The sequence below is a fragment of the Purpureocillium takamizusanense genome, chromosome 5 (genome assembly GCF_022605165.1).
Source record: "Purpureocillium takamizusanense chromosome 5, complete sequence".
Classification (NCBI taxonomy): Eukaryota; Fungi; Ascomycota; class Sordariomycetes; order Hypocreales; family Ophiocordycipitaceae; genus Purpureocillium; species Purpureocillium takamizusanense.
Window position 1 is genome coordinate 1,796,994 of NC_063072.1, and position 24,769 is coordinate 1,821,762.

The following is a 24,769-nucleotide window of genomic DNA, read 5'->3' on the forward strand; positions in this document are numbered from 1 at the left end:
CATTCATGACAGCTGGCTCCGGCAACATAGCAAACATTAAGAGAAATTGAACCATGAAAACTACAGAAGGTATTCTATGTAGTTGCGCATGTCGCACACTCACTACGTGGTGATCAGGTCTGCGCAACTGGGTATCTAATGCCGGGCGACGATATCGTCGCTGTCTGCACCGCTCGTGCCTGAAAGTATGGGATACAAGCTACCATGGCATCAGTCGGATTCGCTGTCCGTCCCGGAGCTGCTGGTAGAGTCCTCCTCGCCGTCGTCTTCATCGACGCCCTCTTCCAAAGCCTCTTCCCCCTCGCCCCCGGGTCCATCGACCGCCTCTTCGTCATCTTGCGCCTCGCCCTCCTCGCTTCCGGATTCAGCCTTCGCAACGTCCTTTTCGTCTTGTTTCCGCCGCTTCGAGGCCCTGTCATCACCCTGGTCAGTCCCACGTCCAGGGCCGGTCGTTCGTTTCTTGCCCTGCTGCCATGAGGAGGGCGCCGGCTCCTTCGGCCCCAGAGCGAAGCCGGCGGGAAGAGCCTCGCCGCTCTTCAGCACGTATACGGTGGGGAATTCGCGAACGGTCGTATTGGAGAGGATGGTCCGCAGGCAGTCCCCCGGCTCCAGCGACGTGACTGTCCGAGGGGCGTCTGATCGTGCGGGGGGCCCCGCGAGGAAGAACTGAAATTCGTGCCGCCGCGTCGTCGGCTCTGCAGGCGCCTTGGTATCCACGCCTTGTCCGGGTATCCAGCGGCCGGACGAGGGCTCCTGCACTGGGTAGGCAAGATAGTTCCAGATAGATGTATATGGCTGCTGCGGTTCGCTCGTTCGCTTGTCGCTCATTGCCTTCTTCGGCTGTCCGGTCTTGTCCTTGTCGCCCCGCGCTTCTTGGTATGCTTCGTGGAGTGGCACGTCCTCGAGTACCTTGGATAGAAGCCGCGTCGGCATAGTTCGGGCCTGGTGGTCGGGTGCGGATCGCTGGTCTTGGTCGAGCAGGAGCCATTCAACCTGCCAGTTGACGGTGCCGGTGCGGCGATTGAACGTGGTGTTGTTCTCCTTCTGCCTCGCCATGCCCAGAGGGGCGCACACAACGTGCACGTTGAGCTGCCTAAGCCTATGCGCCAGGTGCCGCTCGAGCCTCCTCTCTCTGCTGGCCTCGCCGTGACCGCCGCCACCCTGCCGTGGCACCATGGTCCTCCTCTTCCTCCCGTCGCGGCCCGTCGTCCACTTGGGCTGCATCACCGTCTTGGGGCGCAGGTCCTCCTCGCGCATGATCTTCCTGTCGTCGACCAGGACGCGCTGCGTCCGCTCCATGGACATGCCGAGGCCGTGCAGGAAGTTGTAGTCGTGGTTCACGCCGGCGACGGTGCGCAGCTGCGTCGGCGGCACGTACGTCGTGGGATCGCGCTCGCCGCTGCATTCCGACCACGCCTTGTGCTTCTTGATGCACTGGACCGAGCACGTTTGGATGTTGCACCGCGGGCACTTGTACTTGGGCGCGGAGACGTGACAGATGGCGCAGAGAGACGTGAGCAGAGGATCGGCCATGATGCGCGTTCCGTCTGGTGGGTGGGAGGCGGATAGACAATGAAAATGCCAACTGAAGCTGGATGGAAGAAAGAATCGCTGCGACGTCACTCACTGGCAACTTTTTTCCCAGGGTTGCTGTTGCAGCTCCAACAGGGGCTGGCGTTACGCTATTGGTGGGGCGAACATGCCCCCGCCGTACTCTTAACTACTGGCAACCCAGCAAGGCTGTTGTTACTCACACTCCCAACATTCAAGGCACGTCAGTTCAATCCAGATGACAATGAACGTCTCACAATAGCGCTCAGCTGGCAGCCGTGCAGCATTCACATGGGCATCTTCCTGTGGCAGACAGCCGATGAGAATCGTCAAGCCAAAAATCTCTCGCAAAAAAGGATTGAAATTCGTGTGAATTGAAAAGCTTTCATCGCTTTTATTTCTCCAACAAAGCAGTCCTTCCCCTCCCTGGGCGGTTTGTATTTGAACACAGTCCAAATCGAAATTCTCAACGGGAACCCCATGGCCCATGTCAAGATGCATACATATAGAGCATCTCACTCTTCTGTAAATGTACTATACTGTACTCGGAAATAGGTAACAAAAGAACGCCCAAGCGCAAAACAAGAGTCTTTCGCTTCGTCAATGGAAAGCATCCAAGTTCAAAGCCCATTACAAAAGCTTCGCATGAGCGGCACAAAGCAGGGGAATAAAAAAAGACAGCTCAGCGTGCAGGTATAGAGCATGTGCGTGATTGGAGTGTTCGTAAGAAAGAGAATCGATTCGCCCTATTGCTGGAATAGGTGCCCGTACGCTTGCGAAGGGGCTGGTATCTTTGGCAACAACACATCATCATCTCTGCGCCCTATCGCGAGCCTCCGAGGGCGCTGATCCGCGCTCCGGATGGGCGGTGAAGGAGCGACTCGGCGTGCTTGGAAACGAGGCCGTTCTCGTTCGACGCGCCGCCATTGTCGCTTCGGCTCTCCTCGTAATCCTCCTCCTCATCCTCGACAATCTTGGTCGGAATATCCTCCCGCGTCGAGTACTGCTGGCTCGACCGCTCCGGGGTCGTCGTGGCCGAGGCAAACGACATTGCCGTGCTGCTTCGGTTGGGGATCAGATCCGGTGTGGGGGGGATGCTGGATGCCCGTCCCGAGCTGGCTTGGAGGCGGCCCTCGTCGCCAGTCTCAGAGGTGGCGGTGGAACGCTCGTCCAAGCCGTCCTCGCTGTGAACGGCCGAGAGGCCGCTCTGGCGCCGCAGCGACCGCATCTCGGCATCCTGAGCCAGCTGCAGGCCCTCGACAGCGGCCTGGCACTGGTCCGCGATGTTGCGAACGATGTGGGCAATGGCATCCGTCTTGTCCTTGAGGTGTCGGTCTGCGACGTCGATGAAGCTCGACGACGACAGGCGCTTGCTGCTACGAGCAGGCTTGAGCGTCCGCGTCTCCTCGCTGTCGGCCTCCTCGGTTTCCTCCTCGTTGCCATATTCCTGATCCGCCTCGTCGGCCAGCTCATCTGGCTTGGTCAGGGACTGGATCAGGTGCTCCATGTGGTGGCTCTGGCCGCCAATGAGGCTGCGGAGATGCAGCACGACGCGCCTGGCCTCATCGCGCTGGCGCGTGATGGTGCTGTTGGTGTTGTGAAGCTGCGCAAGCTCCTTCTTGTTCCTCTTGCGCTCACGCTCGAGCTCCTCGGCAATCTCCTGCTGGAGAACAAGGGCCTCGAGGGCATCGTCACGCTGCTTCTCGGTGCCTGTGAGGCGGACAGAGAGGCGAGCGTTGTCGTCCTTTTGCTGGTCAATGAGACCCGTGAGACGACGATTCTCCCTCTTGTGGTTCTCAATCTTGATCTTGAGGTCCTGGGTCTCTTTGGTGAGCTGCTCGGCAAAGGCCTGGAATTTGAGGAACTGTTGTTTCCAGCTCTCGAGCTCCTCGACCAGGTAGTTATTCCGCTTGTTGACCTTGCTGAGCTCGGTGTCCATGCGGCCCTTGAGATTGATGAAGTCTTGCCAGGCCTCAAGAGCGTCACGCGAGTACTGGTTTCGCTCACGCACGATCTCGTTGAGGTGACGCATGGAGACCTTGGTCATCAGGGGCTTCTTGACTGAGCCGCCAAAGACAGCCTTGATGCCAGTGTTGCGGCCCATCTTTTCGCAGACGTGGTCCATGACGGCCATGACGGCGTCCTGGTTCCACCATTCCGGGTCCTGGATCGACTCCACCTCGCCGCGCATGACAATGATCTGGCCGGCTGGGACCAGCTTGCCACCACCGTAGGCAGAACGCAGGTGCTGCGGGACACCAGAGGGTGTGACGTCGCCGTTGAGAGCCTGCGTGAGGCGGGTGACAAACTTGTTGCGTTGGCTGGGCGTCAACGCCGTCGGAGGGCTCGACGTCAAAACAAAGTTGCGGTCCAGGTCAATGACCAGAGCGTCGTTGGGTGCGGTGAAGAGCGAGCGGCACTCGGCGGTGACACCGAGAATGTACGGGCCGGGCTCCTGGACAAGCTCCTGGGCATGGCGTGCATGGACAACGGGCACGTACAGGCCGCTCCATTCGTAGACCCTAACGCAGTAGCGAACAGTTTCGGCAGCGATGGTGAGCATTGCCGGGTAGTGGCTCACGAAGATGACACGACGGGTGGGCGAGATGGCTGCCTCGACCACACCAACAATGTTGGGAATGGACAAGCAGGTGAAGAGAGGCCACATGGCGAAGTTCTGGAAGCCGGTGGGAGACGACGGGAACTGGTAGCAGAGAGCATAGTCTTTCATGTCGATGCGGACAAGGTCGTTGAGCCGAGGGGCAGGGAAGCTCAGGATGCGGGACACCTCTTCAGCATGGAACAGGTTGGTGGCCTTGTTCCAGTGAATCCACATGCCACGGAGGTAGTCGCCGAGGAGGTTGTAGAGAGGATAGCGGGACAGGAAGGACAAGCAGTACGGGATCCAGTAGGTCTCGTCGGGGTTGTCATAGAAGTCGGGCTCGGTGCGTTTGCGCAGGTCACGTATCGTCTCCGCTCTCTTCTCGTCGGCGCGGGACCAGACGCGCAGGCAGATGCCATAGAGCGTGTGAGACGAATCCTGCTGCAGCACAAATGCGTGGTGAACACAGTGGGGCTGGCTGCGGCCTGTGCAGATTTCGACATCGTGAGGGAAGCATGCCTATAGAGTCGACTTGTTAGGAGACAGAGAGGCGATGGTGATGATTTGAGGGCCACTTACCCTCATGGCAGCATGGAGCGCGCGAGCAATCTCATTGTCTTGCTCGAGGCGAGGAGAGCTCCCCAAGATCTCTGGAAGCCAGAATTGACCGACGGCGCCCTTCATGTGGCTAATCTTGCCCTGGGCCGGAGGAGGGGCCTTGACCCATTGACTGGGCTCGCGGCCAACGCCGCAGACCATGTAGGCATGGGTGAGAGTTTTGGGCGTGCGCTGCTGGGGCTTCACGTTGAGCGTCGAGGGGATAGGCTGGGTGATGCGCGAATGCAGCGACGAGGTACGGCTAGGGATGAGCATGGTGTCGTTGGCGCCGCTCTGGTCGCGGGTGCTGGGTCGAGCATCGCGGTCTCCAGTCCTGGGGCGGGTGAAGGAGGCGTGGTTTGTAAGAGAGGGAGGCATCGCGACGACGGTCGTCGAGACAGACAGACAGACGGGTCCTTTAGGCCGTGGGGCCGATGTAGAGACTGACTTGACGGCAGAAAGGCTGCCTCTCGCTCGAATATCTCTCAGCACAGCGTCGAGAAAAGGGGCGCAAACGAGTGCGTTTAATGAGCCATTCGATAGCGCAGTAGGGCGATGGTCGGTGCGCGATGGCGGCTTGAGAGGAAAAAGCACGGCGTCCCGGGTGCGTGCAGACGGTCAAGAAGGTGAAAAGAAACGAAAGGCACAAGCAAATGAAGAACGAAGAAGCACGGTCAAGGAGGGGGACGGGTTTGCACGAGAAGTGCAATGGAGGTTGGAGGACGGGGAGAAGGAGACTGGGCGAGCAAGCGGGCGGCGGATGGGGGAAAAGGGACGACGACGGGGTCGGATGGACAAGGGCGGGCGGCGGGCTCGGATGATGGGCACGACGGCGGCGGAGGAGGAGGAGGAGGAGGAGGACTTGGAGGTGGAGGGCAAGCGGCGGCGCGGTCCATGGCGTTAAAATGGAGCTGGGGGGTGCCCGGTACATGGGTTGTGGGTGAATTGTCGACGAGGCGTGAACATGGGGGATCCCATCTCAGGGGCCCAGGCACCATGGAGTCGCATCCAATTGCCCGCAATCATTGGATGACCCCTGTCGTCGGGTCCAAGGTCCAAGTAGGCGGTACGCGAGCGGGTGCGGGCGGGCGTGGCCGTGGGGCGGGTTCTGGGTACCTGTTTCAGAGCTGCTGGAGCTCGGACGGCGCACACGACGACCCTTCTAATGATGGGTGGGAGGAGCCCGCCGTCCACTGGCTGCTGCTGCTGCTGCTCTCGGGCTTCCAGGTGTAAGGGTTGCCTCGCACTGCTCCCAGCTCCCCCCCCCCCCTTTTTTTCCTGCTGCCTCGCCGTCCGTGTCTCGTCTGTTCACCTGCCCTACCTGCCCCGCCCCCCCCCCCCCGGGACGAATTGCATCCCATCATCATCAATGAGCCATCTCATCACCTCCATCAGACACAGACACGGACCTCTAGCTACGCTCGGTGTCAACCTGACTCGAGGCAGACGGACGGGGGACGACGGGCCACAGCGTTGACGAAGAGCCTCGTGGAGCAGGTAGCCTGTCAGCGCCGCTCCGAGGTCTCGACGCACGCACACACACACACGCACACGATGGAGGGCGTCGTCGTCCGCCGCCGCCGCCGCAGGGACCCCCGGCTCGACTATCAAATTGGTATCGCCCCCCCACGGCCAATCGACGCTCGTGGCTGGCGGAGCGGCCCCAACACAGGAAATTGTTTCCTTCTTCCCCCATCCTTCCTGCGACGTTTCCGCCACGTCGAAAGGGGTGTGGTGCCTGCGCCCAGAAAGAAGCAACGGCTGGGCGGTGCGGGTGCAACTGCAGTGCAGAGACCTGAGCAGAGGCAACAGGGAAAAGAAAGCGGAGCGCGACGAGGTAGGTACTGCTGTACATGACATCCCTCTGCATCAACCAGCCATGCAAGGGCAGTAGTCATCGAATGGTGGGCGGGGCATCGCAGGAGCCCTCACCATCATCATCATCATCGACCAACACCGTGCTCGTCCCGCCAGGCGGACGCACGCTGGGCCTCTCCAGGGATCCGTCACGCGAACGAGGCGAGGCACGTCGCAAAGTCCAATCGCCCGGGAACTCCGCGGCAAGACCAAGCCATCAGAGGCCCAACAATGGATCGTCCTCGTCACCTTCGGTGAGTGGGCCATGATCCGATGCGGCAGGCACAGAAGCATCAAAGAGAAACCAGCCCCCCCGCTCCAATGTCGCCCGAAACAGGGCAGGTAATGTATGAACATGACGTACCTAGGAAATCCAAAGTATCAAGTATAGGGCAAGGACACGCACTATCAGTCACACGCTGACCCGACCAGACCAGGCCAACGACTGCAGGCAGACCCGACGCCTCCTCCAAACGCGCGGGAGTGCATACATAGGCGGTGCTCGCCCTGCAGTATGCCTATATGTAGGTATCAATTGGTGATCCTCTCGCTCGCTCGCTCGCTCTTCCCGGGCTATCAAGTCCCGTCGAAGCGAGCCGCAAAGCTGTCGCGGACTCCTCCGCGTGCACCCGGCCCGGCAAGACATTTACGAAGGTATTCCGCCATCGGCAAACGCGAATGCGACGCCACAAATGCACGCGAGACGGATGCGCGTTTAAATGTTCGGCAGATGGCGACTACAGCGGCGCATGCACAGATCAGTAGCGTATCCAGCCTGCGTCCCACTTATGGCGATCGATTTACAGTAGTAGTAGCATATACGCATCGCGCAAGAAGCATTATGGTGTCAAGGGCCTGCCCTCCTCTATCGACGAGGACAAGGAGCTTTCCCGTAGTAACTTATTAGTGTCTGCTACTGTATATATCTGGCCTCTGGTCCAAGAAAAATTTCCCGCAGCCATCCATGTTTGCGTGCTCGGTTGGCTCTTTGTGCGTCCTGGAAAAAATCATTTCGTGCTCCGCGATCGTGCATGAAACGCCATGCATTGAATCGGATCCGTCAAGACCAGCGGGCATCTGTGCAGACCTGTCTGTCTGGTCCTTGCGTCGTCCCCACCATTTCTGCAGCTCTCAAACGCAGGCACTGATGAGGGAGCGACGCTCCCCCTGATTCGGGCGAGCCTTCAGCCGACAGGGCTTGTCGTGGACACTTTCACTTCGACGACGACGACACGACGCCATGTTGCGGAGCCCTCTCGCTGTTAGGATTTCCCGCCAGGGTGAACAACGCTTCAGTTTGCTCCCCCTTTCCCAAGCAAGCCCGCTCCCCCTTACTGAAAAGGACATCAGTCGATTCGGGGGCATGGCGGCGCCCCGTCCGTCTCGACCCCGGGTTACGACCCCGGGTTGCGAACCCGGGTTGCGACCCCAACAAGCCACCAACGGGTTCAAGATGCAAACTGCCGGCTTGCCTCCAAGGGGGCAAGTCGTCAAAGTCTCGCCACAGGTACGGAGACATACATACATACATACATACATACATACATACATACATACATACATACATACATACATACATACATACATACATACATACATACATACATACATACATACATACATACATACATACATACATACATACATACATACATACATACATACATACATACATACATACATACATACATACATACATACATACATACATACATACATACATACATACATACATACATACATACATACATACATACATACATACATACAGTACTGTACACGCATTGCTACTACCTAGTATAGTGGTTGAAGACGAGCGGCGCATGGCTTGAGCATTCGGCCGCTTTATTATTACTACGCCACCACGTTGGAGAGCTTCTTCACTCGATGCCGACGCACCAAGTACGTACATGCATACTTCGTACGTACTAAGTGAACTTGGGGGGAGTAGGTACTATTCCCACTCTCGGCTGCTTTTCGTAATGAGGGAAGGGAGGGAGGGAGGGAGGCGGGACGTTGCAACCTCGCCAGTCCGGCACTCGCTTGCTGGGGAGCGGAGGTTAGAGGGGAGCACAAAGCAATTCTGAGACCGCCGGCAATTCCCCCTCTGACAAGACTAGACAAGGCTCGCTCCGTCGTCGTTGGCCTCCCCCCCCCCCCCGGCCATGCCGCCTTCCCTCCGATCCATCATCATCCCCCCCCCCCTCACCCCGCGCCTAGTGTGCCTGGGAACGACTCACGCTAAGGTTATTCTCCCGGGTCGGTCCTCGACTCGTTTGCCGGCCCGCCCCCCTTGGCCACGGGCAGCCATCGAGAGGGAGCGAGCGGGACGTCTGCGTCGTCGTTCCTCGCCGCCGCGAGCGAGCAGCTCCCGGTGATGCCGGTCAAGCCCCAGCCACTTGGTTGCCACTGATACAGTACACTCCGGAGTCACCTCTAATTTAGTACGTAATGATCGTTGCCGATGGCTGGTACAGTAGCGTGTACACACACCCGAACTGGTGAATATCAGTTGAACTAGATGTGACTGGTCCTCATGGCGCTGGCCTGCCGTTGCCACCATTCCGCAGCTCACCGTCATGGCGGACTTGGTAGATATTGATTACCGAATTTTCCATCCAACTCCGAAGTACGTAGCACATCGCGATTCTGTCCCCCGTCCGAAGGGACGAAATAGAAATGTTTGCCGATTTCCCTGAACCACGTAGCACGTTGAGGCTCCGTAACTCGTGTGAAGTGACACAAGCGTTGGTTGTGCGAAGTCCGAACCCATTGATCTAACTAACTTGGGTCGTCTGGACCTCCCCCGATGCCGTGAAACGATTCGTACCTCGTCGTCCGACGCGTACGAAACATGTAGGCTTGTGTCGCAGAGATTCGATCGTCCAGTCGTGCGCCGCGCCGCGCCGTGCCGCGACCTCGGGTCCGAGTCCAGCTCTACACACACACACACACGGGGAGCACGGAGTGGCTCTGAAGACGTACCTAGCCCTGCCTGTTGGGAAGTAACGTTAATAAGTGAATTGGGATGGCGCGAGTTCGGGGGACACAGGTTGCCTAAGACGCCCGCGACTAATCATCCAAGCCTTCGGAGGTATGGCATGAAAGCTACAGTGTAGGACCGGGTCAACGAGGCGCCACCCCTTGAGCGGCGTTCACCACCAAGCACCACCACCGCCCGACATCTAGGTCGAGTTGCCTCCAGAGCGGCGAGTGAGCTCACGAACGGCTGCCCGAAGCCCGGCATATAGGGTAGCTGAGTTTAGCACTGTAATGGGAAAGAGGTTGGGGGGTTTATGAATCACCAAGCGGAATAAAAGGAGCAATACTGTTAGTAAAACAAGGCTTATGGAAGTGAAGTAAGTATACGAAAATCTACTCATCTCGTCGTTACGTCGAAAATCTTGCGCGTGCTGCCCTAGCACTTCCCCCGACTCAACGCTGGCGTACTTATTGCAAGGGCTACATGGCTACGTAGGAGCTCTCCTAGAAATGCCGACGTCTAAACGCCACGAGGAGTGTCGACTCCGCCCAAAAAAAAAAGCCTTCGTCATTCTTCTAGAGTTTTGTTCGAAACAACAAAGTCATTTGCGTGTGTGTGTGTGTGTGTCTGGCAAAGGCCAGCCAGGCCCCCCCCCCCATAAAGTGTTCACGATGTCGGCCACACGAGGTCCTCTGGACAGAGGAAGGGTTGCTGTTGCTTGCGCCTTTCAGTGCGGCCATATCATTATCTTATGCGCGATTCAACGTACAAAGGACGCCGTGCTTGAGTCACAACATAGGTGTCAGTGTTACACGCCAGGCTCACAGTCTGCATAGCAGCCGCACTTTCAGCCAACATCGACGCCACGCGTCATTAAAATCCCGGGGCTATAGTTCTCCAGGCCCCGTTCTAGCTTTTCGTTTCGCTTCGTGCGTATACCGCCCGGTGCGGCGCAACGTCCCTGTTGCCATGATGCCTCTCCATACGTCGACGTAGGACAGCAAAACCGTCAAGCTTTCGGCTTCTCCCACCCATAACGGTAGCAGGCTAACCATTCAATGCCGAGATTAGAAGGAGCGGAACAATATGCCATCTGTCCGAGAAGACGTCCTTCTAGCCTCCTTCCCCGGCTGGGTTGCAGTCTTCGCTCGCAGGTAGCCCGGATGTGGGCTGCTACTACCTACCAGTACTACTACACACGCCGGACCGTTGCCGCTGAAGCTTACACAAAGACGTCATGGAGGGCACGCACATATCGCGGTTGTGAGAGTAGGTCGTCGTGTATAAAGGGCGCACAATCACATGTCTTGGCGCACAGTTCTTGCTGACTGCTGGAAAGGGGGGAGAACGTTTGGCATTGTGGGAGGCTGCGCACCGCATCACCGGCTCCCCGTCACACGTGAGACCATCCTCGAGGGACGCAAAGGCAGCCTCTGATTGAAAAATCCTGTACGAGCACACGTAACGCTGACTGGCTTGTCAAGTCTGGGAAACGGGCGGCTCCGAGGTGTGTGTGCCCCGGGAGTGACTGCAACCCAAAGCCAGGCCGTTTTCGCTTTCGTCGCCGCCGCCGGCCGGCCAGCCGGTGCGCCATGCGACAGAGGATTTGCACATGGGTATATTGGGATCGGGGAGGGGGGGCAGAAGTAAGCAAGCGCGGAGCAGAGGCCACGATCGTCAGCCGGGTAAAGAGTCAAAGAGGAAAGGGAAGAGGGGAGAGGGGAGAGGAAAAGGAGGGTTGGGGGGGGGGAGAACGGATGGATACTAGGAGGGGTATCGTGATGCAGCCACCAAGTTAGCACAAGGGCTTGTTGCCGCGAGGGTGATGGACCATGGCAGACCGAGCTTGTTGCTCATGCAGGAACCGCCAAGCCACCTGGACCCTGACATTAGGACGGGCGGGACGGACGGGCGCCAAAGATACGTAACTAGTACTTGATAGAAGCAGCACTTACATGAGTAGTAGTAGTCAACTTGACCGGGCCGAGGGGACGTTGGTTTGCGAGAGCTGTGGGATCTCGTGACGAGTCAGATATAGATACGTATGCTCGTAGAAACGGCTCGTAGGCCGATGAGCCCGGGTATAATAGCCGGATCAGTGCCCGCAGGCTTAGCAATGGAAGCGAGCAACGATGTTCCTCTGTACTTTTCTGTTATTACCGCCGCCGCCGCCGTCGTCGTCGTAGTAGTAGACGCCGGTCATGGGGCCCTTTGAAACTCGCACACACGGGGACAACCAGCCACTCTGCTTATTGCTCGCCCGCGCGTTACGGGAGTTCGGCACACAGAAGCCCGGTAAGCGGTCGAACGATGCGGCAGAGCCTCATGAATGTCATGGTTAGGTCATGCGATCCATGGAGAGACGCTTGCTCGCTTCCTCCATGATACATGGTCCCACGTGCGCCCGTGCAGCTCAGCTCACGACGGCGGGCCCCCGAACCCATGGCTCGTCTCTCGCCTGTTGAGTCAGTCTCTGAGGGCTCGACGTTTGACCTGACACGAGCTGCCAGTGGTGGTCGTGGTGGAAATAGTAGTAGTAACAGTAGTAGCAGCGTGGTCTGCCGGCTTGATGGGTCGTTGATGTGCGAGCCGGGAGGCCGGGAGGCAGGTGACAACCGCTAGGCGGCGGTGGGCAGGTTTGAGAAGTGACTCGTGAGTGCGTGCGCAAGTATGTGCGTTGCCGTCGTAGTCACAGCGGATAATGATACGAGCCGCCGAGGCGGGACAAGCAGCAGTGGAAGCGACGACAGCCGGGGAATCGGATATGCTTGCATGCTTGCTGCTGCTGCTGCTGCTGCTGGCGCTCCACTGGGGATGAGGCTCCACCGCGGCACGATGTAATGCGATGGACAGATGCGCGCGCACGAGGACATGGATTGCGGAGTTTTGAGGACCGTCTGTGAAACGTGGGTAGTGGGCAGGCGCGCATCATCGGCCGTGCCTGCCTGCCGTCTATCCGCCCAAAATGGGAGGGGGTTGTCTGTTTCATTTCCGCGATATTCCGCTGTATAGGTACTTCGTACGTACGTACTGCATGGACCCTTCTCAATTTCAATGGCTTTTCGGCATCAACAGTAAGATTGCCGTCCCTGAAGGATGAATGGCTTCGCAGAAAAGTATGTCGTCCCGAGGGAACGAGGCGTGGCAAATTCTGTACGCGAGTCTCGTGGATGGATCTCGGATGCCGTTGACATGTGCTCTCCTTACAAATCCAATAAAAAGTATACGTAAAAAAGCACATAAAATTATAATTTTTTTTAAAAAAGGAAAGAAAACAATGCCAAAGCAAGTGATGGCATCATCAGACTACGTGTTGTGCGCGTGTCAGACGGGAGTCGTATGATGCTACCGCAACCAGCCCGGTCAAAGGCATCCGAGCTCTCACCTCACCTCGCTCTGGGGGCCGGAGTTTTGTCCTTTCCGCCGTTGAATATGCTGATTTAATTCATCCAATACGTGCGTTGTCGCATGTGAGAAAGGTGTCGTCCGTGCTGCTGGATCGACTCGAGGCATGGCAATTGCATCCGATGATCTTGCGTCATTTGACGTGAGCCTCTGGATAAGGCTCCCACAAGCATGGTGCATTACGAAGTATGTACGTGCATGTATTCATGCGTAGCCATCGTTTGAGTAGTCGCGCGCGTTCTGACATGTGAAAATGTGGCTGGTGCAGCCAGTGCATTGCACGCCAGCCAGCCATCTTGCCCATGCCCATCATGCAGCCAGGGGGAGAGGGAGGTACGAGGTACGCACTACCAGATGGCAGGTGGGGGGAGCGGGTTCCTCCTTCCTCCACTGCCTTTTGTTGACGTCCCAGGTCCGCCCGTCTGTCCGTCAATCCCTGTCCGGTTTGTCGCCCGCGAACTGATGTCGCTGCTGGCCTGACAGGGGTTGCCGAATCGTCGTCCATCCATCCCACTCCCCGCTGCCCAACAACCGCCATGCGCATCTAGTTTATGTGCCGAGCCAGACGGCGCCGCAACAAGGCCGACGACTAACGTCGTAGTGCACAGAAAACGGGCATCCAACAGCACTGGAAGCAAACCTGTGCCTCGCCTCGCCTCGCCTCGCCTCACCTCGCCTCGCCGCGGCCTTGATTCGGTCTGTCTGCCGCTGCTAGTTTTGCCACCACCACCACCACCACCGACCGCCACGCGCGCGTTGGTTTTTCCTCCCAGCCCTCGGCACTGGCCGTGGCTGCAGCCTCGCCTCGTGGCCCTTTGCCTTCCCGAGGCTGGCATGCGCTGACGGAAGGGGAGAGAAAAAAAAATTCCACAGGCGCGGTTCGGTTCCGGAAGAGCCTCGCGGGTCCGCGGGCCGAACGAAGGACACCATCTACGACTGCCATCACGGCGACCGCGCATCGGACCCCCTTCCCGCTAGGACCTGCTGGTACTAGTACGTAGTTTTATTATCGTATCGTCGTAGAGCCACGATTAGCCGCACGAGCTGACTGGACCATCTCTCTGTCGCCCATCGGACTTTGGGAACGCACCTCATCAGTTAGTTGCCTGCACTTACCTAGTATGGACAGGGATCCTGATACCAAGACCAAGCCCGCTCGCCCGCCCGCCCGTTCCCGCTCTCCCCGGCCCTGGACAAAAGCCCGACTGGTGATGAATCCCTGCTGCGAGCCGCCTTTACGTATGCTTCAACACCGCCGTGTGTGCGTTGGGTTGGCTCCTTTGCAGATTGACGATGATGAAAGGGTATCCAGTGCGGGACAGCAGAGCTGCTCTCTTCTTCGGTACCGAGCCTTCGTCTTGGGACGCTGCCGCGGCATGGCACGCCACCGCGAAAGATTCCACAGCGGCTGGGGCGTGCACGGGTGGCAGGAAACGCCCCCAAAACACCACAACTGTCCGCACGGGCGAAGCGTCATGGCTTTGTCGGTCTGTGACGGACGTGCGTTGTTGGTGGCGTGGCAGCCCCCGAGCGACGACAACGTCGGTGGAAGCCCCCCCTCCCTCCTCATCGTCTGCCGTTCCTGGAGTGACCTTTACCATGGCTGATACAAGCAAGGGGCGGCGGATGGGCAATCGTTGCGCATCGCGCAATTCAGGATGTGCTTGCGAGCGAAAGCCCATCACGAGCAAGATGAGACGTCCTAATCGCGGTGGCGTTGTCATCATCGTCGTCCCCGCCCCCCACGCGGGCGATCTCCAGGGTCCGCCGCGTCTTCTCACTTGCAGAATGAGAGAGGCAGAGAGGCGGGAGACTGGTAAGGGGACAGTGATAGGAAGCGAGATACGCACGTAGCAACTCTACCATACAGTACTAGTCCGCTCGCCCCCCACGACCCCCCCTCCCGAGATGTATGGACGGCTCGTTCGCCCTGAATCAGTGCACCTTGCACACGAGGAGGAAACCCGAGAAGGGGGGTTGCGGTTGCTGCCAGTCCCATGGCCACGATAAGGCGACACTGCTGCCGCGCTGTTGCGTGCTTGCTTGACGCCGCGGGATGTCGTCGCATTCGTGTATGACGATGGAATTCGAGGAGAGCTCGCCCATTGCTTCGGCTGGGTTGGCTTATTGGTACCCGGCCCTGCTCCTCCGCCCTTTCTCGTTCATCAATTGACACCACTCTGGTGCATTACGCGCACCGGATGGCGCGGAGGGCCTGTGCCGGGCGAAGGAGACCCTGCGGCGGTTCGTCCGTCCGACACGAGGCATCCTCACGTGTGGTATGAAGAGTAGCTGACTTGTTGCTTCGTAGGATGCCTTGCCTAGCTAGCAGCCTCGTCCTGAGTCAGTGACATACGTACATGCTGCTACACTGACCATCAGCGTCCTGAAAGAAGTGCCGCACGGCAATGTTGGGTAGTGTTTGTTGAGCGAGGGCGTGCTAGTTTTCAGTCGGCGGCGGCGGCGGCAGCGATCGTGCTGTGCCGGTTGGTTAAGGATGGACGCTCACCAGCCCCCAAGAGGCAGATCTCTCTCTCTCTGTTTTTCTCTCTGTGTGTGTCTGTCTGCTCCTTGCTCGCACTTGACGCTCCCAACACAGACACATCGATCAGGAGGGGGTGCGCAGCGGCGGCGATGGCGACGAAGAGGCGCATCTTCACATGCCAGCGTGCCCACCACCCCCAACAAGTCAACCACCACCAACAACACAAGCGGTTGCGCAATACGTAAATAGCAGCTAGGTGCAGCAGCAGCAGCAGCAGCGCCAGTGTGGGCGTGCGGATGGAAGGGAAAGGGGGAGGGGTGGATTGGGATGGCTTCGGTGGCTCTGAGCTGGGGGGCTGTGGCTGATGGCGAAAGGACTGGCCAATGGCGGAAGGCCGGGAGGCCTGGCTGGCGCTGCGCCGGATCGCGAATAGATGCATGGATGCATGGACGGGCGGCATCGCATGGGGCCCTTTCCCGGGCAGGGGCAGTTCCTTCCTAGCGGCAGAAGCTGGAAGAGGTTGAATTGATAGCGGTAGTGGGCCCTTTTCCAATTCACTGGGCCGTAGATTACCTGTACTAGGTCCGTCTTTTGCCCGCTGGCTCGCCGGCCGCCCGGGTCTTGGGGGGCGGGGGCACCCAAGCCCGGGCTGTATACAGTATACAGGTAGTAGGCACACTCCCCCCCGTCGCCCTGTATTCCCTGTCCGCCGCCTCTGCCCGTCCGTGCTCTGGCGCCGCGCACTGCTCGAATGCACGCACTGCTTCGCGCTTGCAATGCACTGCTGCGGGTTCTGGCTGCCCACCGAACAGCTATGGACCATGGATGGGCAATGCAGAGAGTCGCCATCAGGGTCAAGGTGGAAGAGGACGAGGAGAGGGAGGGAGGGGGCGTGTTGGTCCGCCGCCTCACATGGAGAGCCCATTATCAATGCTTTCCATGCCAGTGGGTCGCCGCCCGCCGTCCAGGCCCGTGACGACGACGCCGATGCCGCCGCCGTCGTAGTGGATTCCGTCTTTCACGGGCGGGTTCCACATTGGTGGTGGTGGTGGCCTGTGAAACCCGTCTGCGACCGTGATGATGATGATGGAGCTCGATGACTGGGAGGGGGGCTCTTCTCTGGCTGGGGGGGCGAGGGGCGAGGGACCAGGGAGGCGGACCCGCCGCTTTCACATGCTGGCGCCGCCGCGTGCATGTTGTCATCCAGCAGTCAAGTTAGTTGTTGGCCAACAAACAAGGGCATTGACTGATTGCATGGGTTCCCGTTCTTAGGTGCTGACTGGCTGGCTGGCTGGCTCGCTGTTGCATGGCCTACCTGCCTGCATCCGGCTCTCTCATTCCCTCTCCCCAGTGTAGCAGAGCAGCAGCAGCAGCAGCGCGCTGCCACGCCTGCCAACCCTGGAACACAAGGATTTTTTTTTTGGACATTCTGTTCCGGGCCCCTTCCTTCTCTTGGCGCTTCCACTCCTGTGGGTGCCCGTGGATGCATGCATGTGTACATAAGGTACCCAAGTTACGTGCAGTACTTACACGCAAGCAAGCACACATGCTGCTGCTGCACCTCACCTCTCCTCTCCTGATAAAGTCTCCAGTGGCGCTCCCGCATCTGCCTGCCCACACCCCCCTCCCCTTCAACCTCCTCCAGTTTATTAGCCTTGGGCCTCGCACATTCGTATCTCGTCTCTTGCCCCCCCTTCTTCCTCCTCCTCTCTCCCTCTGTCCTCCATCAGTCAGTCAACACACGACTTGCCTTTGCCTACCCTCCAGTCGCACCGACGACAAGCCTCCCCTGTGATACCCTCTCCCCCCCTCAGACGCTAGTCGCGACCTGTCGACCGCCTGTCCTTTCGTCCTACCACCTATCCCCTCCGCAATGGCTGTTCATCAGGTCAACGGCGACGTGAGCCCTTCTCACCAGTCTGCCTTTTTCCAGGTATGCACAAACTGCACCCCCAGTCCTCCCTTCCCTTCAGCTTGCCGGCAGAATGCGATACTGCCCCGCCCTATACCTTGACGTGAGACGAAGACGACCAGGGACGCGTGGCTAACGAGGCGTAATTGCTTGTACAGCACCTCCTCAACTACCCGCTCATCAACGACGGCATCACCACCTTCAAGTCCAACGAGTACGCCCAGCGCTCCATCAAGCTCGGCGACTCGGCCTACCAGACCTTTGCTGCCCCCGTCCTCCCCTGGATCGCCAAGCCCTACGGCTACATCTCGCCCTACGTCCAGCGCGCCGACTCCATCGGCGACAAGACGCTCGACCGCATCGACGAGCGCTTCCCCGTCGTCAAGAAGCCCACCAACGAGCTCTACAATGACACACGCAGCCTGATCCTGCTTCCCTACAACAAGTCCATCGAGGGCCGCGACCACGTCTTCCAGGTCTACAGCAGCGAGATCAAGAAGGCCGAGCAGCAGGGCATCGTCGCCCAGGGCAAGGCCGCCGTCTCTACCGCCCTCGTCGTCAGCAACGAGACGCTGAGCTGGCTCAGCAGCCTGCTCTCCGCCAAGAAGGCCGAGGCCGCCAAGCTGGTCAACGAGAAGGTCCAGCAGTAATGGAGGCGGCGCGCGCTTGAAAGTGCCCGGGTGGCGAAGGACCGGGGGTCAGAGCAAGTCGCATTGCGCAGCGACGGGAAATCCCTTTTTTTTTTTTTTGCGCTCTTCAGCACAAATTCGCGCCCTCTTTGTCGGCGGGTTCCAAATATGGCGTTTGGTTGCACGCCAGCCGTTATGGCGGCCCGTCGATGCAGCCGCCATCGACGGGCGCCGTTGCGAACGGTGGTGCTGGCGGCTGGTTGATACTTATACCTTGGACTGTGTTGGGCATTGTTGCATCGTTTTTCTCATCTCCAGAAATCTCTTTACTTGTGCTTCGGGCCTTTTTGGAGCAAATTCGTTCTTGTTCTTGTTCTCCTTGGAAATGGCTCTGCTATCTCTCCCTCACGTCGCCACACCTGGGTCGGCGAAATGAACCGAACCCGCACCATCTTTGCTCATGAAGCTCTTCATAACCTGCATCGCCTACGATACCGCCGCTTCCCGTGTGTGTTGCTTTTTGTCGCCGGGCAAGAAAGGGGACGACGCGCATGCACGAGTGACTATGACTGTCCTTTGTCTGGCTTGGATCGAAATGACGACCTGAATGATTGGAAACGAAAAGACACAATGGAGGCAACCAAAATAAAGACCAAAGGAAGAGCGAATAGAATTTCTCCTCTACCGAGTTACAACCTTCTTGACCGCGTCACAGGACCATGGGACTGGCCCGCTGCGCCCTCACCAGCTGAGCTGTTTTACCTTTTGACATGTGATTGTTGTGTGATTGCGGGTCCCACGACATGGACCCTCTCCCTGGCGGAGGTTGAGCTGACAAGGTGTCAGGCTGGTGATAGTGGAGAGGGGGGGTGAGGGGCGTGTCGTTGCTGCTTTGTTTGGCGGCTGGCTTCTGATGAGGTGAGCGTCTAAAACGGTGCCACTGGAGCTTTGTGAGGCAGAGACGCGTTTCTTACAACTGAGCCACACAAGGCGTGACTGTGGCTGAGGCAGCCTTATCTAAGCGTGGATATGGGGCTTATGCACTGTGGCTGGTTGATTATCGGTACGTAGCGGACGCTAGCGCCCTCCACTCTCGACGTTCGCAGACAGCAGGCGAATGTGCTGATGTAACTTTGACTAAGGCTAAGTAGGTCGCAATTGGGGGGATCACATTATTTCCAATCGCTGACATTCGACAGCTTCAGCCAGGCGGGGGGAAGGGGGAAGTAGTTAGTAAACCAAGCAACTTTACTTCTTCCACGACCTTGGCTAATAAACAAACAGTTTGGCGGTGGCAGCTGCAGTTAGTTGATAAGAAGAACGGGCGTGGACCGGTGAGTTTTGTTTTCCCTTACTTAATCCCCCCTTCTTTTTGTTCTACTTAGTACTTACCACTAATGATGACAGACAACCTTTAGGGACCGAGACGTTGTCAAGCTTTTATCAATCATTTGATCTTGGTTTTTGGCTCTCGACGTTTTTCTTCTCTGGATTTCTAGGAGTGTCTGGTGTGCGCTGGTTGGAACACACACAGACACACACATATATACACATACAAAGTGAGAGACATACGCACACAGAGCAAGAGAAACCTGGTCTATATATTGCCGTCGATCCTCCCTGGGCCCCCCTGATGAGGAACTTCCTGGGCATCACACTTGCAATCTTCGTTGGCATCGCTTCGACCCTCGTCGCCTTTGTCGTGATCAACAACGCCTGCAGCTACAGCTACAACTACAACAACTACCACCTCTACAGCGTCGGTGACGTCTCTGGGCGGATAGCATCTCTCTTCAGATCGCTTCTGTATACCGACACTCGCGCAGCGACCTCGTCTACGTTGGCGCCGTCTGAGAAGAAGATTCAGCAACAGCAGCAGCAGCAGAGGCACCTCTCCTCCACAGCAGCAGCAGTAGCAGAAATGTCATCGTCTGCCACCGCCACCACCACCACCACCACCACCACCAAGATGGCCCAGCGCGCCATCCGCAAAGTCTTGCTCGCCGCCGAGCAGTCCGAGGGCGCGGGCGCGCGCGTCCGGCGCTCCATCGGCACGCCCTCGCTGCGCAACCTCTCGCCCTTCCTCATGCTGGACCACTTCTCCGTCCGGCCCGGCGCGGGCTTCCCCGACCACCCGCACCGCGGGCAGGAGACCATCACGTACCTGCTCGAGGGCGCCGTCGACCACGAGGACTTTGCCGGCAACCGCGGCACCATCCGCGCCGGCGACCTGCAGTTCATGACCGCCGGGCGCGGCATCGTGCACGCCGAGATGCCCGCGCAGAACCCCGACGGCGGCGCCAACGTCGGGCTTCAGCTCTGGGTCGACCTCCCGCGCGAGCTCAAGGCCTGCGAGCCGCGGTACCGCGACCTCCGCGCCGCGGAGATCCCCCGCGTAGACGTCGACGATGGAAGGGCCACCGTCAGGGTCATCTCGGGCCAGAGCCACGGCGTCGACTCGGTCAAGGACCTCGCCTACACGCCCGTCTGGATCCTCGACGTCGAGCTGCGCCCCGGCGCGCGCGTCACCCAGCCCCTGCCGAGCGGCTGGAACGCCTTCGCCTACGTCCTCGAGGGCGACGCCTACTTTGGCGGCGGCGAGGGCGACGCCCGCACAAAGGTCGCGCAGTACCACAACGTCGTCTTCCAGCAGGAGGGCGACGCCGTCCACGTCGAGGCCGCCGATGATGCCGCCGCGGGCAACACGAGGCTCGTCATCGTCGCCGGCACCCCGCTGGACCAGGAGGTCGTCCAGTACGGGCCCTTTGTCCTCAACTCCAAGGAGGGCGTGTACCAGGCCCTCATGGACTACCAGAGCTACTCCAACGGCTTCGAGCGCGCCAAGGACTGGCAGAGCGAGATTGGCAAGAGCATGAAGCATTGACGTGTGGTGGCAAATTGAGATATGGTAGAAGAAAACAACAATAATTGGGGTATAATGAGTGGAGTTTTGTGTGCTTTCTTGGCGGGAAATTGGCATCATCGTCTGATGTGTGCTTGTCTCATGTACGGCTGCACTGGTAGTTGCGCCATTATATATCTGGCAGGCCTTGTTTATCGTGATATCTCTGTACCATACGTTCTCATTCAGCTTTCAAGAAATAGAAGCAAAGCAACTCTCAAGTCGTGCCTCATATGTATATCAAGTCGTGAGACCATCGTACCAGCCAGTCCTTCAACGCGAGGACACAGCGCCCGATTCCACGATCCATCCTTTAGTACGAAGTCGTGTAAAACACCGCATCCCAGGTTCAGCTGTGGTATTAAAAAGGAATGCCCACCGCCTGCAACGTGCGATAAACCCAGCCGCACCCCCTATCTAACGGCAGCCGGTACATGATCGATCCTCTCGACATGACACGGGCTCACACGGACGTGCCTGCCCAAGGACGAGGACGGCCCGAGGATTCGCCACCTCACAGACCGCTTGAAGACCATTGTCGTCGCCGTCGCCGTCGTCGTAGTTCCCACTCGTCGTCGAGTCGAGGCCACTTGACATTCTTCGTCGGTGGGGTTTTTTTCATCGACACACGAGCCATTCTTTTCAACAAAGGAGCCCATTCTCATAATCGCTTTAGGGGGACGGTGTGGTAAGAGAGCCCTGACAGGAAGAAGTTGGCAAGGAGAAAGCTGGCCAAGGGCAAAGTCGGCTCAACCATGAATAAACGAGACTTTGAGCCAGGTCCGCCACATACAGCTCAGCACATCGTATGCTTTCCTCGCTGCACATTGTCTAGCCCCAATGTGCGTTACGTCAAGGCTGTGACGCTGTGTGAAGTGTCCGCACAAAAGGGTTCCCCAGCTCATGGACGCCCTGCCCAGCAGCTTCAGCTTTGCGCTTCATATCAAGTGTGCCAAAATTATTAATTAAGTCTTCTAACGAGAGCAAGAAGCAGACGCCGGGCACTCAGGCTGCTGGAGACGCCGACGCTCCTTGTTCCGGCAACTCGAACCACACGGGCGCCACACCACGTTGCGTACCAGAGAAAACAAGATCTTTGGTGCATTAATCATCACCCCAGTTTGAGTGAAAGAATCCATGTACCTCATTACCCCTCCGCAGCCTGACCTGTCCCATGTCTTGCCCACGTGCTCTACACTCCACATCGCAAAGATCTTCCTGGCGCGCGGTCGCACCCCGATGAACTCGTCGAGATGGCGGCCGAGCATGAAAAGGTATAGACGGGTATTTTGTATCAAACATGTGTAGCGTAACCATCAAAAATCGTACCAGCTCGTGGCTCTCTACAGGAGGAGAGCGGCGAGACCGGCGGCGGCCAGGATACCCACAGGAGCGGCCGTCTTCTGGGGAGCCTGCAAAGTTTCAGTCAATACAGATACTAGCCTTGTTCGCGTGACAAGAAACTTACGGCAAAGCCGGTGCTGCTCGAGGTGCCCGAGCCGGTGCCCGAGCCGGTGCCCGACGTCTGCGAAGCACCGCCGTTGCCTCCAGTAGTGCTCGAGGCGCCACCGCCTTCGGTGGTGGAGGCGCCACCGGTCTCAGATGCGGTGTTGCTTTCGCCGCTCGTCTCAGAAGCGCCAGCCGTGCCCGACTCGGTGCCAGAGCCAGAGGCACCGCCAGACTGGTTGCTGGTCATGGTGGTAAGCGTGCGGATGATCTGAGAGCCATTAGAGGTTTCGGTGGTGACGACCGCGCCTCCATTTCCATTGGTGCCAGAAGCGCCGCCGCCGCCGATGGTGGTCGTGGCAATGGGAGTCGTCTGGACGTTGCCATCAGTACCCGTGACGGTGCTGAAGATGGTGGAGACCTTGGCCTAATGTAAATGTTAGCTGGCGCCCTGCCAGGCGATGTTGGAAGAGATTATACGTACGTCGCCGCTGTTGCCATCACCGCCCTCGCCTCCAGTCTTGGTGGCGCCGCCGTTGCTCGCAGTGTTGGTGGCGCTGCCACCGTTGCCGCCGCCCGTGGTGATGACGACGCCAGCGCCTGGACCATTGTTAGTCACCGTGATTACGGCACTGTGGTTTGCGGCGTTGACATACCTGCGCAAATCTTCTCGCCGTACTTGACAATCTCATCCTTATTCTTGCCGTTGCAGACGGCCTTGGTGCAGTCGCGAAGGCCGTACATAAAGTTGGGGTTGGCGCAAAGGCACTTGAGATCACCCGCCTTGCAGTTCAGTTCCTTTGCCTTGTCGGCAGCCATCATGTTGTCGGCACAGGTTTTCTGCATGCCGTATCAGCATCCAAGAGAACAGTTCCTTGGGCCGTCAGGGCAACACTTACCGCGCACTGCTCAAGACTGGCCGTGTCCTGGGCTAGGGCCACAGCGGCCAGGGTGGTGAGAGCGACAATGACAGACTTCATTGTGACGTTGGATCGTCGGAAGAGACTGTAGAGTAGTACCTAGAGAGCGACTTAGCACGAATTGCGAGAAAGAAAAAAAAGGAGCGTGAGTGGTGAAGGAAGATTGGAGAAGGTGGAATGCAGGGAGGTGCTCTGGGGGCGAAGGCTTTTAGGTGCCTGGGGTTGGAATGGGCATCGGCTGCGTCGCTCGTGCGGGAGAATGATCGGCAAGGGTTGATTCAGACGAAGTCATCCAACACCACCTGATCCGATTTGCCTCGCCGCCGAACTCGTCGGTCGCGCCTGAATGGACACGGAAATCACAGTGAATGGGCAAATCAGAAGGCGGTGTGACGTTGCAGTGGTCTTGTCGAGACGAGATGGAGGAACGCAAGCAGGCAAGCAGCAAGCAAGCAAACAGACGGGCCATCCGGTGTGTGGTCTTGGATGGGGGAGGGCCATCGCGACGACAAAGAATGTTCCCGCCGCGTGCGAGCCAGTCTCGAACGACGCGTTGAGACAGTCCGACGGGCCGCGTTTGAGAGCCTCGGTGTGGCAGAGGTGCATAGCAGCAGCGAAAGAAGAACTCACCCGAGGATAGTGACCGAGATGGCGGACGATGAAGCGGCACGAGGCTATGAGGTTGCTGTCGAACAAAAGTTTGGTTTGGTGGAGGTAAACAGCGGGAGGAAGCGGAGAAAAGGGAGGATCGAAGGTAGGTAAGGGCTGGGAGGAGGAGGAGGAGGAGAAGGGCCACGAGTTTTATTTTGAACGGCAGGAGCAGGTGCGGCCTGGGCTGCAACTGCCTCGTCGCCCAGTAGCGGCAGCCAACCCACTCACCCGCCAGCTGGCGGGGAGGGAACACGGACAACTTGAAGGCAAGGCCAGGCAGGGCAGGGCAAGGCAAGGCAGAGGGACGACGCATGACACCCAAGCCAAGCAAGCTGGAAAGGCACCCACCCACCCATTCAGTCATTTAGTGCTACCTTGCGAGTCGTACTATGTCATAAGGCACTAACGTCACTACGTATATCGCTCCAGCGCACAACGTGGAAACCCCGGTGGGCATTACGTAGAGGCATGGAAGGTACACACAGACACAAACACAAACACACACACACACACACACACACACACCTAGGTACCGTCCCCGCCAAGGCACGGACAGACTCTAGGGCATCACTCGTTCGGACAAATGGCGGAATCTTGATTGTGCCAACTTGTGTTCCCGTCAGCCAGCCATCCAGCCTAGCGGGATGGGATGCATGGTGGGCACCCGAACGACCAGTCGACCCTCCCATCTTGGGCGCCCTGCCTTGGGCGATCGGCCGGCCAGCAGGCCATGGAGGCTAGCCCGCCGCCGCCACGGCGGTGTTGGGGGAGCTCGAGGGAGGAGCAATATCAGACAGGCCTAATTCATTGCAATACATTCGTGCAAATG

The 24,769-nt window shown here is 58.4% G+C and overlaps 5 protein-coding genes across 5 annotated transcripts; 2 read left to right on the forward strand and 3 right to left on the reverse strand.

Annotated features, from left to right (window-relative positions):
• Positions 1-64: 64 nt before the first annotated feature.
• JDV02_006118 (uncharacterized protein) lies at positions 65-1,591 on the reverse strand. Its single transcript, XM_047987472.1, has one exon. It carries the CDS (start codon positions 1,531-1,533, stop codon positions 211-213), a length of 1,323 nt encoding a protein of 440 aa, XP_047843457.1. The 5' UTR covers positions 1,534-1,591; the 3' UTR covers positions 65-210.
• A 306-nt stretch (positions 1,592-1,897) lies between these two features.
• JDV02_006119 (uncharacterized protein) lies at positions 1,898-5,676 on the reverse strand. Its single transcript, XM_047987473.1, has 2 exons — positions 4,733-5,676; positions 1,898-4,672 (listed from the first exon to the last, which is right to left on the reverse strand). Exons 1-2 carry the CDS (start codon positions 5,126-5,128, stop codon positions 2,375-2,377), a joined length of 2,694 nt encoding a protein of 897 aa, XP_047843458.1. The 5' UTR covers positions 5,129-5,676; the 3' UTR covers positions 1,898-2,374.
• An 11,677-nt stretch (positions 5,677-17,353) lies between these two features.
• JDV02_006120 (uncharacterized protein) lies at positions 17,354-18,042 on the forward strand (the record flags this gene model as incomplete). The annotated part of the gene is made up of 2 exons (XM_047987474.1): positions 17,354-17,413; positions 17,551-18,042. The coding sequence occupies 2 exons, from the start codon at positions 17,354-17,356 to the stop codon at positions 18,040-18,042; spliced, it is 552 nt and encodes a 183-aa protein (XP_047843459.1).
• Positions 18,043-19,166: 1,124 nt separating this feature from the next.
• PRN1 (RNA pol II transcription cofactor) lies at positions 19,167-20,941 on the forward strand. The gene has a single exon (XM_047987475.1). It carries the CDS (start codon positions 19,655-19,657, stop codon positions 20,903-20,905), a length of 1,251 nt encoding a protein of 416 aa, XP_047843460.1. The 5' UTR covers positions 19,167-19,654; the 3' UTR covers positions 20,906-20,941.
• A 988-nt stretch (positions 20,942-21,929) lies between these two features.
• Positions 21,930-24,198, reverse strand: JDV02_006122 (uncharacterized protein). Its single transcript, XM_047987476.1, has 6 exons — positions 23,920-24,198; positions 23,269-23,388; positions 23,026-23,209; positions 22,854-22,969; positions 22,392-22,796; positions 21,930-22,335 (listed from the first exon to the last, which is right to left on the reverse strand). The coding sequence occupies exons 2-6, from the start codon at positions 23,347-23,349 to the stop codon at positions 22,267-22,269; spliced, it is 855 nt and encodes a 284-aa protein (XP_047843461.1). The 5' UTR covers positions 23,350-23,388; positions 23,920-24,198; the 3' UTR covers positions 21,930-22,266.
• Positions 24,199-24,769: the final 571 nt, after the last annotated feature.

Bases quoted from the DNA above. Each gene is read 5' to 3' on its own strand.
- JDV02_006118 (XM_047987472.1), bottom strand. From the start codon at position 1,533: ATGGCCGATCCTCTGCTCACGTCTCTCTGCGCCATCTGTCACGTCTCC.
- JDV02_006119 (XM_047987473.1), bottom strand. From the start codon at position 5,128: ATGCCTCCCTCTCTTACAAACCACGCCTCCTTCACCCGCCCCAGGACT. The intron at 4,673-4,732 runs GTAAGTGGCCCT...TCGACTCTATAG, and splicing joins CGCTCCATGCTGCCATGAGG to GCATGCTTCCCTCACGATGT.
- PRN1 (XM_047987475.1), top strand. From the start codon at position 19,655: ATGAGGAACTTCCTGGGCATCACACTTGCAATCTTCGTTGGCATCGCT.
- JDV02_006122 (XM_047987476.1), bottom strand. From the start codon at position 23,349: ATGAAGTCTGTCATTGTCGCTCTCACCACCCTGGCCGCTGTGGCCCTA. The intron at 23,210-23,268 runs GTAAGTGTTGCC...TACGGCATGCAG, and splicing joins CCAGTCTTGAGCAGTGCGCG to AAAACCTGTGCCGACAACAT. The intron at 22,336-22,391 runs GTAAGTTTCTTG...GAAACTTTGCAG, and splicing joins CGAGCAGCACCGGCTTTGCC to GCTCCCCAGAAGACGGCCGC.